Source organism: Neopsephotus bourkii, unplaced genomic scaffold (assembly GCF_033783945.1).
Source record: "Neopsephotus bourkii isolate Nb327-2 ecotype Australia unplaced genomic scaffold, CSIRO-AGI_Nbou_v1 NB_53, whole genome shotgun sequence".
Taxonomy (NCBI): domain Eukaryota; kingdom Metazoa; phylum Chordata; class Aves; order Psittaciformes; family Psittacidae; genus Neopsephotus; species Neopsephotus bourkii.
Window position 1 is genome coordinate 5,858,288 of NW_026900570.1, and position 13,286 is coordinate 5,871,573.

The 13,286-nt window shown below is 44.1% G+C and overlaps 2 protein-coding genes across 2 annotated transcripts in view; one reads left to right on the forward strand and one right to left on the reverse strand.

Annotated features, from left to right (window-relative positions):
* The window catches only part of LARP4B (La ribonucleoprotein 4B), a 55,483-nt gene extending 53,903 nt beyond the window's left edge, over positions 1-1,580 (reverse strand). Inside the window, exon 1 of the mRNA XM_061349601.1 lies at positions 1,476-1,580. The gene's annotated coding sequence lies outside the window, so the exon portion shown is untranslated. The remainder of the gene's footprint in view (positions 1-1,475) is intronic.
* An 810-nt stretch (positions 1,581-2,390) lies between these two features.
* GTPBP4 (GTP binding protein 4) overlaps positions 2,391-13,286 on the forward strand; it is a 60,585-nt gene continuing 49,689 nt past the window's right edge. The window contains exons 1-2 of the mRNA XM_061349659.1: positions 2,391-2,579; positions 4,246-4,392. Coding sequence (XP_061205643.1) covers positions 4,291-4,392 — 102 coding nt within the window. The 5' untranslated portion in view covers positions 2,391-2,579; positions 4,246-4,290. The remainder of the gene's footprint in view (positions 2,580-4,245; positions 4,393-13,286) is intronic.

Consider the following 13,286-nt stretch of genomic DNA (forward strand, 5'->3'; position numbering starts at 1 on the left):
AAACATACAAAATACATACTGTTTTGTGTATGTGCTTTATCAGGCCTCACAACTACTTTTCTCCTCCCTTTCATTTCCCACAGAAAATAATAAAAAATTAGAAAATATCAATTTTCTTCTACTAGTGATTAAGCTGATTAGCTTCCTATCTCAGGAATTAACTTGAAGAAATGCTTACACATTAGCAGGAAACAAGAGAAAGTTCAACTGATAAAAACAGTTACCAGATCGGAATCAAAACCCTGGAGTTGTGAAATCCCAGCAAGTTTAAGAAAAGAACACAGCATGCTTTGACCTTTAAAAATGTATTAAATCTGTAAAAAACGGGTAAGTTTGACATGAAACTTAAACCACATAAAAGGATAAAGCCTTTCAGTAGCGATCCTGGGGCGGTATTTCAGAAAGGTTCCTACTCCCATTTTACCAAGGTTTCAGACTGAGGCCAACAAAACTAGGCCAGAGACAAGACGCAGGATCGGAAGCCAGAATTCCCATGGTTTTACCCCAACCGTGACTCAAGTTTAAACAGTGGTTTTGAAACCAGCTCTCTCTCTGTGGCCACAGGCAAGTCTTAACCACTTTGCCTCAATTCCCTTACCTGCAGAATAAAAATAATTATACTTATCTCTCACACAGGAATCTTGTACAACACTGTCTGGCAAGTGCACATCTGTTTAAACTGTGGACAAAGCTACGTAGTGATTCTGAGCATACGCACAAACTGAAACTGAGAGTGACAACAACTCAGCTGAAGCAGCCAGCAAAGGCCCAACAACAACAAAATCCTAGGGGCAAAACACCGTTCGCGTGGTGGCTGCTTTTCCAAGTCGTGCTTCCTGACCAGCTGGCCCGCTAGCGCCTGCACACCTCATTCACCGATTCGGGACACGGCTCTCAGAGAAAGTCAGCGCTGTTCCCCCCATTTGCCCGGAGCGATCGGCGAAGGGGTCGCTGCTTCCCCCCCCCCCCGGCAAGCACTGTACAGCCGGTGTTTCAGCTCTGTCCTCACATCCCTCGTGTCCCTTCCCTGCCGCCACCACGGCGCCCGCAGCCCCTACCCACGGGGATCCGCGGCAACGCCACACCAGGTCGGGGGGGGCAAAGCTCATCGGCCCCTGCCCGGGCACCGATCGGGGCCGGAGCAGCGAGCACTGCTCGGTGAGGGCACGCTGCGGAAGCGGCCCCGGCGGCCCAGCCAGGCAACCTGCCCTGCCCCCCGCCACCATGGAGGCCCCGAGCCGGGATCCCTCCTCCTCCCTCCTACCTCTCCCCCGGGAACCGCCTCGGGTGGGAAGATGGCGGCTCCGGCCGCCTCCCCGGTGAGATGGGGGTGGCCGAACGGGTGGGGTACCTTTCCCTGTCTAGCCCCGCCATTGCCCCTCACACAGGGAGATGAAAGTGGAAAGGCGGAGGAGAGGCCCAGGCGGCCGCCGCCGCCGGGAGGGCGCGGGCTCCGGGAGGCCCCTCGCACTCACCTGTCACCAGCAGCAGCCGCCGCCCTCGGGACGGGCCTCGACGGGAGGCAGACAGACGGGCACGGGCGGGTGGGGGGAAAGTATCCGCTGGTGCCGGGGCCTCTCGCTCCTGCCGGGCTTTCCGCTAGCGCCGGGGCCTCTCGTTGCGCCGCCGCCGCCGCCGGGGCCTCGCCGCCGCCGGATGCCAGGAGGAGGAGAGTGGAGAGGGGGGCGGGGGCCGGGAGGAGGAGCGGGCGGCGGCAGCAGAGCGGGGAAGGGGGGGTCGTGGAGGAGGAGGCGGCGGCGGCGGCTCCGGGACCCGAAACGTCTCCGAGCCGAGACTCAACCACCCGCTCGCATGAGAGACCCGCTTCCGGCTCCCGGCGGAAGTCCCTCCTCCGCCGGCGGGAGAGGATTGGTCAGAGACTCCGCGCCGAGCGACGCTCTCGACCGGCACCAGCGGCCGCGGATTGGCGGAGCGGAGGCCCGCGCGCGGCTTGACGCGCGGCGGCACGTGACGGGCGTGACGTCACCCCACTGAATGAGCGCGCCGAGGCAGCCCGGCACCGCCCGCCTACCCTGAGGCGTTTTACCGCCTCGCGCTAGCCGCGGGGCCGTCGGCTGGGCGGGGCGGGCCGCGCGCCTGCCTCAGCCCGGCCCCCTCCCCCCCACCCCCCCCGGCCTATGGCGCCTGTCGTGCATATAGGTTCTATCGCGTCTGTCGCTTCTCCGGTGACGGCTGCGGGCACCCTGCGGTTCCCTGGCAGCCCTGACAGATCTCCCCTGCGGGAGCGCGGCCCGCGAAGGGACCGTACCGGCGCTGTGAGCCCGCACTTCGGGCGGGCAGCGCGCCTGGCTCGTGCTCGCCATCACCGCGGCCACGAGTCTGGGAAAGCTGTCGGGACTTTGCGTTGACACGGGGCGCGTTGTCGCCTTCTGAAGCGCTGTCACAACAACAGTGGGAGGATCCAGATGCCTGTCCAAAATTGTATATCCTACCACGGAATATTCTAGTTCTGAATATAGCAGCGTCTGTGGAGTGAGGCTGAGTAGCTGCGACTTCAAAAGGCAGTGGTAAAGGGGTTTTATGAGAAGAGTATTTCATGGAAGAGCCTTCTGTTTCAGGTGGGAGATCATTGTGTCAGTAGGGCTCTTCTAACTTACCAGCCTCTTCACCGCGCACTAAAGTGTATCATCTGTTATCTGAAACTGGTGAATTCCAAGAAATTCAAGAGTTCTTTTGTTTGAGCAAAGAACAGACAACTCTTGTCAAACAGTTCTAGTTATTTATTATAAATCATAATTTGTTTTTAACTACAGTTTAATGAGGCAAATGGAAAACATGCGGTTTCTTCTAAGGACTTAAAAAACCCCAAACAAGCAAAAAACACTGGAAAGAATCGTCTTCCAGGATTACTCCTAGTCCTCATCTTGCCTTTTACCTCAAACATGGCAAAGCTACATAACCTTACAGTAATAATTACCTGTACCATGCATTGCTGCCCATCTTTGCATCTCAGAGATCAATCCAGATGGGACCTTCTGGGCCCTGTTTTTAATCCTTACTGATAAAGAATCATAGTTCTGCCTGCTAGAAATCCCCATGGATACAATATTGCAGTTAGCTTAGGAGACCTATTCTAAGCACACCACGATTTTTAAGGTTACTGTATTGTTCCAAATCCCTAGCTAGCAGAGGAAATAAAGTATGCCATTGTACCTGAAATGAAACCAGGGCTCATCAGACGTGAAGCTTTACCATTCATCTGAGGGAAGTGTACTTCAGGAAGTAAGTGCTTCAAACACAGGTGGTGGGGTTTTTTTCCATGGCAAGTTGTTTCGGAACTGTTACGAGGAAGAAATGCTGAGCAAGGGAAGATGGCTAGCATAGAGCCTGATGAGGAAAAAGAATAAAACTTAGCTTTGAGCGTAGGGATTTTATTCTTTGATGCCATACTGCTTTTCAGCAGACTACAGTTCTTTCCTTGGAAAGAAGAAGAAACATCTAATTTTAAGATGCCAAACATCATGAGTCCCATTATATCCTTGTTTTAGAGGAGCCTCAAAGTTCGTGATACTTACCCTTTAGACTTACAGTCTTCACCTCTCCCCCAAGCCATACTCCCATGCAATACTTGGACAGAAAAACAAATCCATCAGACTAATAACACTGCACTGTATCATTCCCTCTGCTGTCTCAGGGTTTATGACTGCAGAGCTCATCTTCTCCCTTTCTGTAACTGAAGGAGTATGAGAGAGAAAATGACTGATTCCCATTAAAGATCAGCACATGGAGACAGCCTTGTGGTAGGAGGGAGTTTCCTTTAATGGATAGAGTTTGTTGTTTGTTTTGGATCTTTTCCCCAAAGCAGCTTATCTGTGTTACTAAAGGAAAAGAATACCTTGAGACTAAATTTTTTAAAAGCCTGATGTTATAAAGGTGTTGCCTATTGACAAACATGTCAATACGTATCTATGATTCTATGATTTTTATTTCCTATTGTTAACTTTTGTTGTGGTTAACAGTGAAAATAATGCACTTTTTCCATAAAGTAATGGGAATTTTCTACTTGCTTGGGCCACTTCTGATTCTCTTCTCAGTGTGGGGGATGTAGAACTTAATCACTGAATGCTTCCAATTTTTAAAGGCACGCTGCTGAGATCAAAGAGATTTGACAATTTTCCTTGGTATGCTGCTGGCTGAGGAATGTGTGCACAGGTATGAGTAAACCACTACAAATCAGCAATGGATGCTGTGTGGTAATACATACTACTCCTGTTTCTTCTACAGCTCAAACTCAGCAGTCTGCAGAAAGAACGTATCTCTAAAGGAGCAATGTGTGTGCACAACAGGATTGTGAGTCCACAAACATCAGGCAAGATGAGACTTTGTTGTTTCTTTCTTGATCTGTGGTCAAACAGATGTAGAAGAGATTCTGTAAGTTACTTCTCAGTATATTAGTGATTTATAAGTTGGGGTTTTTTTTTCTTCAATTGGGAGTCCTAGTTCAGCAACAAAGAATGAAGTATTTGGTACACTTAAGAAGGTAACTCCTTACAAATAGAAACTGCAAAAAATACAGTATTCCTGGAAGCTAAACCTAGAATTGAGCAGTCAGAAACTCAGACCCTTAGAAGTCACTAAATACATTGCAATGCTTGGACTTCACAGTCTTTATGATTTCCTTTAAGTATAATGCAAAGGATAATATTTCCTTCCTCAAAAGAGCATAGAGAACAGTTCATTAAAGTTTGTGAAGCACTTGGGTGACATAATAAAAATTCCACTGAAACAGGACTAGATTGTTCCTTCCAGCCTTGTTCCTTCAGCAGGTTAGTCAGATTTCTTTAAGAAATAGGGACCATTTCAAAATAAAGTTGTGGCGTGAGTGCCAACCCTTGTAGAATCTTGGTTTTCCTTAACATGGGGTAAAAAAGTCTAAGCTGAAGATGGTACCATAAATATTAAAACCATTGTTAACTGCAGCTGATTACAAACTTTGAGGAGATGGTTTAACAGTAATAATTACTGTTAATTGGGCATAATCACAGCTCTGGAAATAACCATTCTATTTCATGCACTTTACACTATCATCAAACAGACAGAATAACTGTTACAGCTGAAACCAGGACACTAATATAGAGGCCTTACTTTGTCTGTATGTAACAAGTCTGTAGCAGAGCCAAGAACTTGAAAACAGATCTTTCACATTCTGGGTTCGTACAATATGCTGTCTTCAATTTAGTTATTGTTTGTCTGTGACAATATTTGTTTCTGTAGCATGAACCAATTTTTAAAATCTAACTAGGCCTTAATGGGAATCATATAATTTATATAAATTTTGTGGCTGAGTAAGAATTTTCCGAAGGGAGCTGAAACCAACTGAACGTAACCTCTGTGTGAAATATAAATGTATTTATGCCCAATTAACAAGTAGCAAACTAAGGTATGAAGATGTTTGAGCTCAGTGTTGTAACTGTGCAAAAGTTGTATATGCTCTAATAAAGTACTGTAATTTTGTATTTCTGTCCTCTTGAACCCTATGCTAAGATTCAGTGTGGAATATATATATGCCTATATTTTAATTCCCCAAGCTTCCCATTTCAAACATGAGTATCCTTGATTGTACTTCCTGCTCTTGTTCTCATAGATTTTAAAAAGATGCTCTGTTTCCAATTTTTGCTTTTGGATGCAGTTTGATTCTCTCATTCTCAAATATGTTGGAGATCTGTGAGGAAAATTGCATGGAAGTTTTCAAGCTACTAGGTGGGTGATTTGCAAAGACAGCAATATCAAATGTTTCTAATTGTACATAGATGTGCATAGATTGTGTAAGGCACAATAGTGAGCTGGGTTGAAAAGATAAAAGATAATAACAAATGTTTAAGATTTGACACATAAGCAAATAGCCTCTATAGAAATATGTGTGGCACCTTTTTTTCCAGTTATTCAAGAAAATGTAGTCCTTGACTGAAATCAACATTTTATTTGGCCATTAGTCAATTTATCATCAGATAGGCTTTGTAATGGCCTGTCTGTCACAGCAGATTATGATGTACAAAAAGACCAAATGTAGAATTCAGGAAGTGTCTCTTTCTTTAAGTTTATTCAGGCCAAATGAAACATTCATTACAAAGAAAAGTGGTTCTAAAACAACACTTTTCCCTGAATCTAGCATTAGTCATATCACTAAATATTATGCAGTGTTATTAACATAGAACACAATTTAAATCACAGAGCTCTCCGAAATTTTCTATTTACTTGGAGGAGCTGCTTTAACCCTGCATCAAATATCTGTCTGTGACACAGGAATGCAGATGGTTCTAAAGACAATCAGAAGTGTATTTGTTCAATTATAGCAATAGTGAAGATCCCTTAGGTCTTATTCATGGGTGTGTATTCCTTGGTGGATAAAGCAACACATCTGGAAATAGTAAAGCTTAGTAATGAAGAGTTAGCAGATTCTCTGCTCGCTTCCTTTGAATGTTCATTTGAACTTGGAAACTGTATTGCTGCTTGGCTATAGAGCTACTCTATTCTCATCGTATAAATGGCTGTGCAGTGTTGAAGGACAGGGAGATTGGAGACCTCACCTTGTCTTTTACAGAAATTGATGTTTTCAGATGGTAGGTGTGTTGTTAATCTATGATGAGTGGCTGTCCTACTCATACATGTATTTACACACAAGTGTCTGAATCAGTACAGGGGATAAGGAGATTTTTTTTTTCCCTATCAAATTGGGCTATGGATGGATTATGAGGCTGAGATAGTGTGATTTGTGTAATAGAGCTGTATGGGCTGGACTTCAAGAGATTGTACTTGCAGCATGATGACAGTGCAGCCTGATTCGTGACCAGAAAGGCAAGACTGTACTGGCAGCGGAAGGGAAGAAGTACTTTGTCCTTTGCCCTTCAGAGTCATGATTTCATGTGTAGCCTGCATGGTGCAATTGATGTTCCTTCGACTAGGCACCTTTGGGTATCTCCTTCTCCATCAAATACCTACAACAGTGGGATGCTGAGGGTGCAAATTTACTCTTAACACCATAGAAGAAGACTGCTGCAGGCTGCTATGTCATATGTGTATTGGATACAAGACAGGTCATCTATAATGATGTGGCTAAAAGTTTCGGATTTATAATAAAGAGCACTTGATGGAGACTGAGGTAAATATACAAGAAATTCAGACACAGGTTAGTATTTCAAATGCCATAAACCAGTGACTATTACAAGTTTAAAAATTACTTTGAAATACTGTGGTCTAGTTGTAGGGTCTGAGAGATGCTTTAGTGCCAGCATGCTGGATAGTCCTTTACATCAGGAGCTTGTTCCTAGGGGCATAGTGGGTTGCAGTAATCTCTTTAACACTAGTCCTTTCTAGGGTCATTGCATCGCCGGATAGAAAGGAGTGTATCCAAAACACCCTTTCAGTGCGGGTGATTCCCAGCTGCTGTCACAGTCCTTTGAGACCATTGGTAGCTGGTGTAGTTGGGAAGGGACTACCCAGACCATGCCAAGAAGAGTTGGCTCCAGGCAACCGTGCTTCACTCTTCTTCAGATGCACTCAAACTGCTCAGTCCGAGCAAGAAGACGATGTATCCTTTCTCAAAGTACTGGGTGTACAGTGTCTGACACTTCATTTCAGCCTAAGTTGGTTGTTCCTGGCCTTGGGGTTTTTTTCACAACTTCAAGAAATCATCCACTCTACTGCTTATAATTAATTATGTCTAACAAAAGGGATTCTTCTGAGAGCTTTACACCTTATGGCTGGATTATGAGGTGACATCTTTCTTAGTGATGCAAAGTACTTGAGCTAGAAGAGGTGATTATGGAGGATATCAGGAAAGGTGGCAGGTGAACCCAATTTGTTGTATTCATCAGTCACGACTTGAAGCCTTTTTGGTTTGTTTCATTTCACACATCCTTTTGAATTATAGGCTTATTGCTTCTGAAGCTGCAGAGCTGAAGGTGATTATTAGATAAGTCAAAAAAAGTGTCATTCTTCACATGCTGAAATGTCTAAAAGCTAATTCTGTTGTAGATAACCTGTACTCTGCTATGTAAATAAGAACAGATAATGGCAATTTATGCATCACAAAAATTAATTACTTGAAACCATGGTCTGTAATCAGTAGGAATCAATAACATCCAGTCTTAAAAATCTACAGATCATGCATGAATACTTTTAATTAATTATATTAAATAATTTTACCATAAAATTTACCTGCACTTGCACATGTATTTTGAGAGAGAAGTTTTGGGTTTGTTTGGGTTTTTTGTCCAGAAATGCTCACTAGCCTCTGATTGGTCTCTGATAGACCAGCTCCAAGTTCCCTATAATCCTAAGGAGAGGAGAGGAAAAGAGGGTCAGAGCAGAGCTGGTTGTCTCTGAGCTCCTTCTTAAGAGGATCTCTATGCTTGTCACCAGGGTGGAGGGTCAGAGTGGCTTTATGTCTTGCACTTGGCTAGCTTTACTTGTAAGTGCTTCTAAATTGCCATACAGCATAGTTACTTAGGGTTAATCTATTTAAAAGAAACCTCTGCTGCTTGGTCTTCTGATATTTTATGTCCATAATTTATAGATACAGTATAACATATACACACTCTAACTGGGTTCTCTGACTTGTGCTCTGCAAAAGCAAGCAGGCCCTCAGACAAAGAAGCAATGATTCCACAAGACTGTTAACTGTTGAAACTTCGTAAAGTCATGTCTGATTGTTCTTCACACCTCTTCCCCCTCAGTCGGAGAAGACGATGACTCTCTGGGAGACTTGTAAAAAAATCACTTCATGCTGCTGAATATGAGAAATTGTCAAGATGATTTATTCAATACAGTCTTATGACCTCTTCCCTGTTGCAGAGCCCTTTTCCATGACCTGGAGATTCATTTCTGGTTTTCAGCCTCAGAAAGATTCCAGTAAGAGGGAAGGTTTCCACACCAGTTGTTTTCTAATGCTCAGAAAGATATGCAGTTAAATCTTACTTGAGAAGTCACAATGCTTTCTCCTCAGTTTAAGCTTCAGGTGGTGTTCCTGGCATCTGAAACGTGTTCCTAACCAAAGGTCCTTGATCCTCAGGGTATTTTTCAGAGGAAGCGTTTACCTATATAAATTGCTGTTGCTCTCATAAAAAATTCTGACTCATCTGTTTCCCCATCTACAACAGTAAAGTTGAAGATCAGCTCAAGCTGCTGGCTGCTCCAAGACTCAGAGAACTCTTGCTAAAGTAAGTATCTCTAAGGAGGCAGGGGGTTAGTTTATTCTCTTGTCTTTGACACCAACTCCAGCAGCATCGACACCAACTCCATTAAATCATCCACAGGTTGAGCAGGGCCAAGCACTTGGTGGTAATGGATTAACTTCGGAGCTGAAGCTACACTGATGCCCAGTAATAAGCCCCAACTTCCAACTGCCACATCAGAAGGAGGAAGGTCATGTTTAGTATTTGGCAATTCTGTGTAAATGTCTTGGATATCACAGGCCAAGCTGGCACTAGACATCTATGCTTAACAGCTGTTTTATGTGCTGAGAGGTCTACTTCAGGGTGAGGTAAACAGATCTCTTGACTCCACTGACTGTAACCAAAGCTTGGATCATACATCCTTTTTGGTATTACCACAGGTGGGTAAACTCACCATGAGAACTACCCAGTAGTGAAAAGTACATGTTTATGCTGTTTTTCCTCTTGGCTAGGCCAGTTCTGAGTTAGGTCTATGGGGCTGGCAGCTTATCTAGTGGCTTCTGTGAAATCTGCACATGGTTCAGTGTTTACTGGACAAATATGTGCATCAGAAAATATTCTGCCTTACTGCCACGCTGGCTGGCAAAGGCCAGTGCCTGGTAGTGAAAATGTGAGCCCAGGTGAGACAAATGCTATATGACCTACACATCTGAGAGATGTTTTCTTCACAAGTAGCTTTCTGGCACAGGAGCAAAGTGTTTCCCTCCAGCCCTCTGTGCCTCCTCTGTGCCTGGAGACAGAATAGCTCTGAGAGTATGTCTTGTGAAATTTGAACAGGACATGAACTGTGCAGATGCATGTAGTATACAAGTAAACCCTGGTTTTCAGTACATGATGATTTTTAAAACAGCTTAATGCTCTCTTTAATGCCTTTTGCATTTCTAGCACCTCTTCTACATGTTGCACAGTAGTAGCACATTTTGGTGTCTGCTGTAATATGGCTAGTATTTTAGTCACGTGTTTCTGATTTTCATGGAGTATTAAGTGGGTTTATCTTGCAGAGATACACAAACCATCTTTTAAAATTCATGGTAAAAGTGTATGACGAAGCTTGTCCTTGGATCCTATAAAGTGAGTCGGGTGGCAGATAAAGGTGAGCTGCATCTCACTGGGAAGGAGTGTGTAGGATAATGGTGGGTGATGCCCCAAGACAACACAGCAGATGATTCCAGGAAATCCAGATAAGGTCTTGCTGAGAGGCCAGCAGGAAACATGCATGCTGGTATGTGGTCCGTCCTGGAGGCTGGATCACAGGCAGGCAAATAAACCAGGAGAATGAGGCAAAGTGGATGAATTTGACCTCCCTCGCTTTGTAGACCATCAGGGAAGGAAAGGCCGTGTATGTCCCTGCTGATAATCCAGCCCCAGTCTTGTGATAGGCAGACCTGAACCAATGGTATGTAAGCAGATGGAAGTTACAAATATATAAAAAAGAATCTTAAATAGGATTAAGAAGATACTTAAAATTATTTAAAATGCAATCTTTCTACTGAGAAATACAAATTGCATTGGGAACAAGGAAGAGCGAACAGACAAAACATGCAGGATTTGTTTTGTTGTTTTGTTTTGTTTTTAATTGAAAAGCATGCAATTCTAAAAAAATAAACAGAGTGGGATAAAAAATATTTTGTTTCTCCTGCCTTTGTGACTAGTACTGGTACCTCTTTTGCTCATCAACTTTCTTTCTTTTAAACTCTTGGCATCATGTTTTCTAATTAAACTGTAAGCTCTTCAGGGCAGAATCTATATTCAGATATAAAGCAGTAAACACCCTGCAGCAGTAAATACCCTGATTGGCACCACTGAGCAATATAAACACAATGTAAACAGTGAGAAAGCCTGAGAGGTGCTGAGCCCTGGATAAATATTGTTCCTTTCCAGCAGCTTACCTTATAGTTAAATATATTCTAACAGTATGCAAAACCATGTCAGCACATCAACTAAAGGCAGGCTGGATACTGCTTGGAGGTATGGAAAGTCACAAGAAGCTTGGTGAGCCCCACAGAATCATAGAATCACAGAATGATTTGGGTTGGAAAGGACCTTAAAATCATCTAGTTCCAACCCCCCTACCATGGGCAGGGACAGCTCACACTAAACCAAGTCACCCAAGGCTCTTTCCAGCCTGGCCTTGATGTCCTCTGACAGGAAAGATGCTCTGGGAGAAGCTGATTTGGAACTTGGAGCCAAACTTCCCACCCTTTGGGAAGGAAAAAAATTGACACTGTCCTCTTCTTATGTGACATTCAGGGTGGCTTTTATCTGATGGAGTAAATGTCAGTATGTGAGATGTAGCTTAACTCGATCACAAGCAGTGAAGCGTGGAGAGCGATCAACCTGACTGCTTCAGTGGCCGCATATATTTGTCTAGTGCCATTTGAGATGCCCTGTAATAGGCCCCAACTTCCAACTGCCACATCAGAAGGAGGAAGGTCATGTTTAGTATTTGGCAATTCTGTGTAAATGTCTTGGGTATCACAGGCCAAGCTGGCACTAGACTTCTATGCTTAACAGTTGTTTTATGTGCTGAGAGGTCTGCTTCAGGGTGAGGTGAGCAGATCTCTGGGCTCCACTGCCTGTAATGAAGGCTTGGATATCCAATTCACATGTGGATACCTACCAGGTCTCTTAATCGATCTGCAAGTGGAATATTAGTGTTCTTTAAGATGTGCCCCAAGACAAGACTTATCTTTGTGTCCTTTAAGAAAACAGTTACAAAATTGGTTGATTCCTGACACTGTAAAAGTGCTTTATCCTCCATTTAAAAATTAGAGGTCTTAACATGAGCTGAAGATTAATGTGAGAATGTAGGTTTTGGACGTGCTCTGAGCAAGAGTGCCCTGTGTGAGTAGATGCATAAAGCCAGTGCTCATTATGTGGACACCAGAGTTGGTTCAGCACCAGAAACTGTCAGCTGATGCTGAGAGGCAGGGCAGGGCTAGCTCACCTGCAGAGCCACTGGCCTTGCATGTTCTCAGAGAGTGTTTCCTTCCAAGCATGTGGGAAGCAAGGATTATCTTTGGCTTATGTGTTTGTAGACCACAAACACAAGGAGCACCTTGTCTCTGACAAGGACACTGGTGCAAAACAAATTAAAAATACAGACAGAAAGCCAAAGTGTAAAGAAGTGGGTGCAGTGCAGGAAGAGGTTGCCCAGAGAAGCTGTAGATGCGCCATATGTGGAAGCGTTCAAGGCCAGTGGAAAGTGTCCCTGCCCATGGCAGGGGGTTGGAACTTCATGTTCTTCAAAGGTCCCTTCCAACTCAAACCATTATGTGATTCTGTGAGATTGTGTGATATGTGCCGATGGTGACACAGGTCCTTAAGGCAAGTCTTCTGAGGTTTCACTCCATATCTCAACTAAAAAGTTTTCATATCTATGCATAATATTCTATATCAAAAAATGGCATTTGAATAGTGCCTGAAACTTGATGGTTTTTCTCTAAAGGCAAATGCAGTAAAAAAAACAGTCCTTGACCACAAGGGACTACAGCACGAGGTGTGATCAGACAAAAGAAATGAGGAGGGTATGTAATATCACAGGTGTGTTAGAATTCTAAGTGTAGGCGCAGGACAGATGGACTTGTCTCTGTGTTCCCAGATGTTCTCAAAGTGAGCAGGAACTGACTACCACTAAGAGTTTTTATCTGAAGGTCAGTACCAGTATGTTTTTTCACCTCATATAAACAAAGAAAAAGAAGGGTTTGTTCTGCTTCACTGGAGAAAAAAAAAAACACCCCACAATAGACTTCCATTCAGGCACACAAATAGCAACTGTCCTGTGACTTCTCTATTTAAATGGGTATCCATGGTGAGATCTGCATAGCTTTCATTAGATGGCTGCAGCACAGTGCTGTGGTTCACGCTGCAGACAGGAAGGAAAAGATGGCTGAAAAATTCCCCTTACAATGAATGAATGAATGAATGAGGAAATGCCATAAGATATCAAGTTGCTGTGGCATCACGCTGTAAAAAATGATGCCCGAGTTTTCCACCACTGCTTTACTATCCCTCCACTCTTTTTTCAGGCCCATTCAAGTTAAATGCTAGTTTGTATTTGTAGGCACAACCCTGAGCAACTGATGGTACATA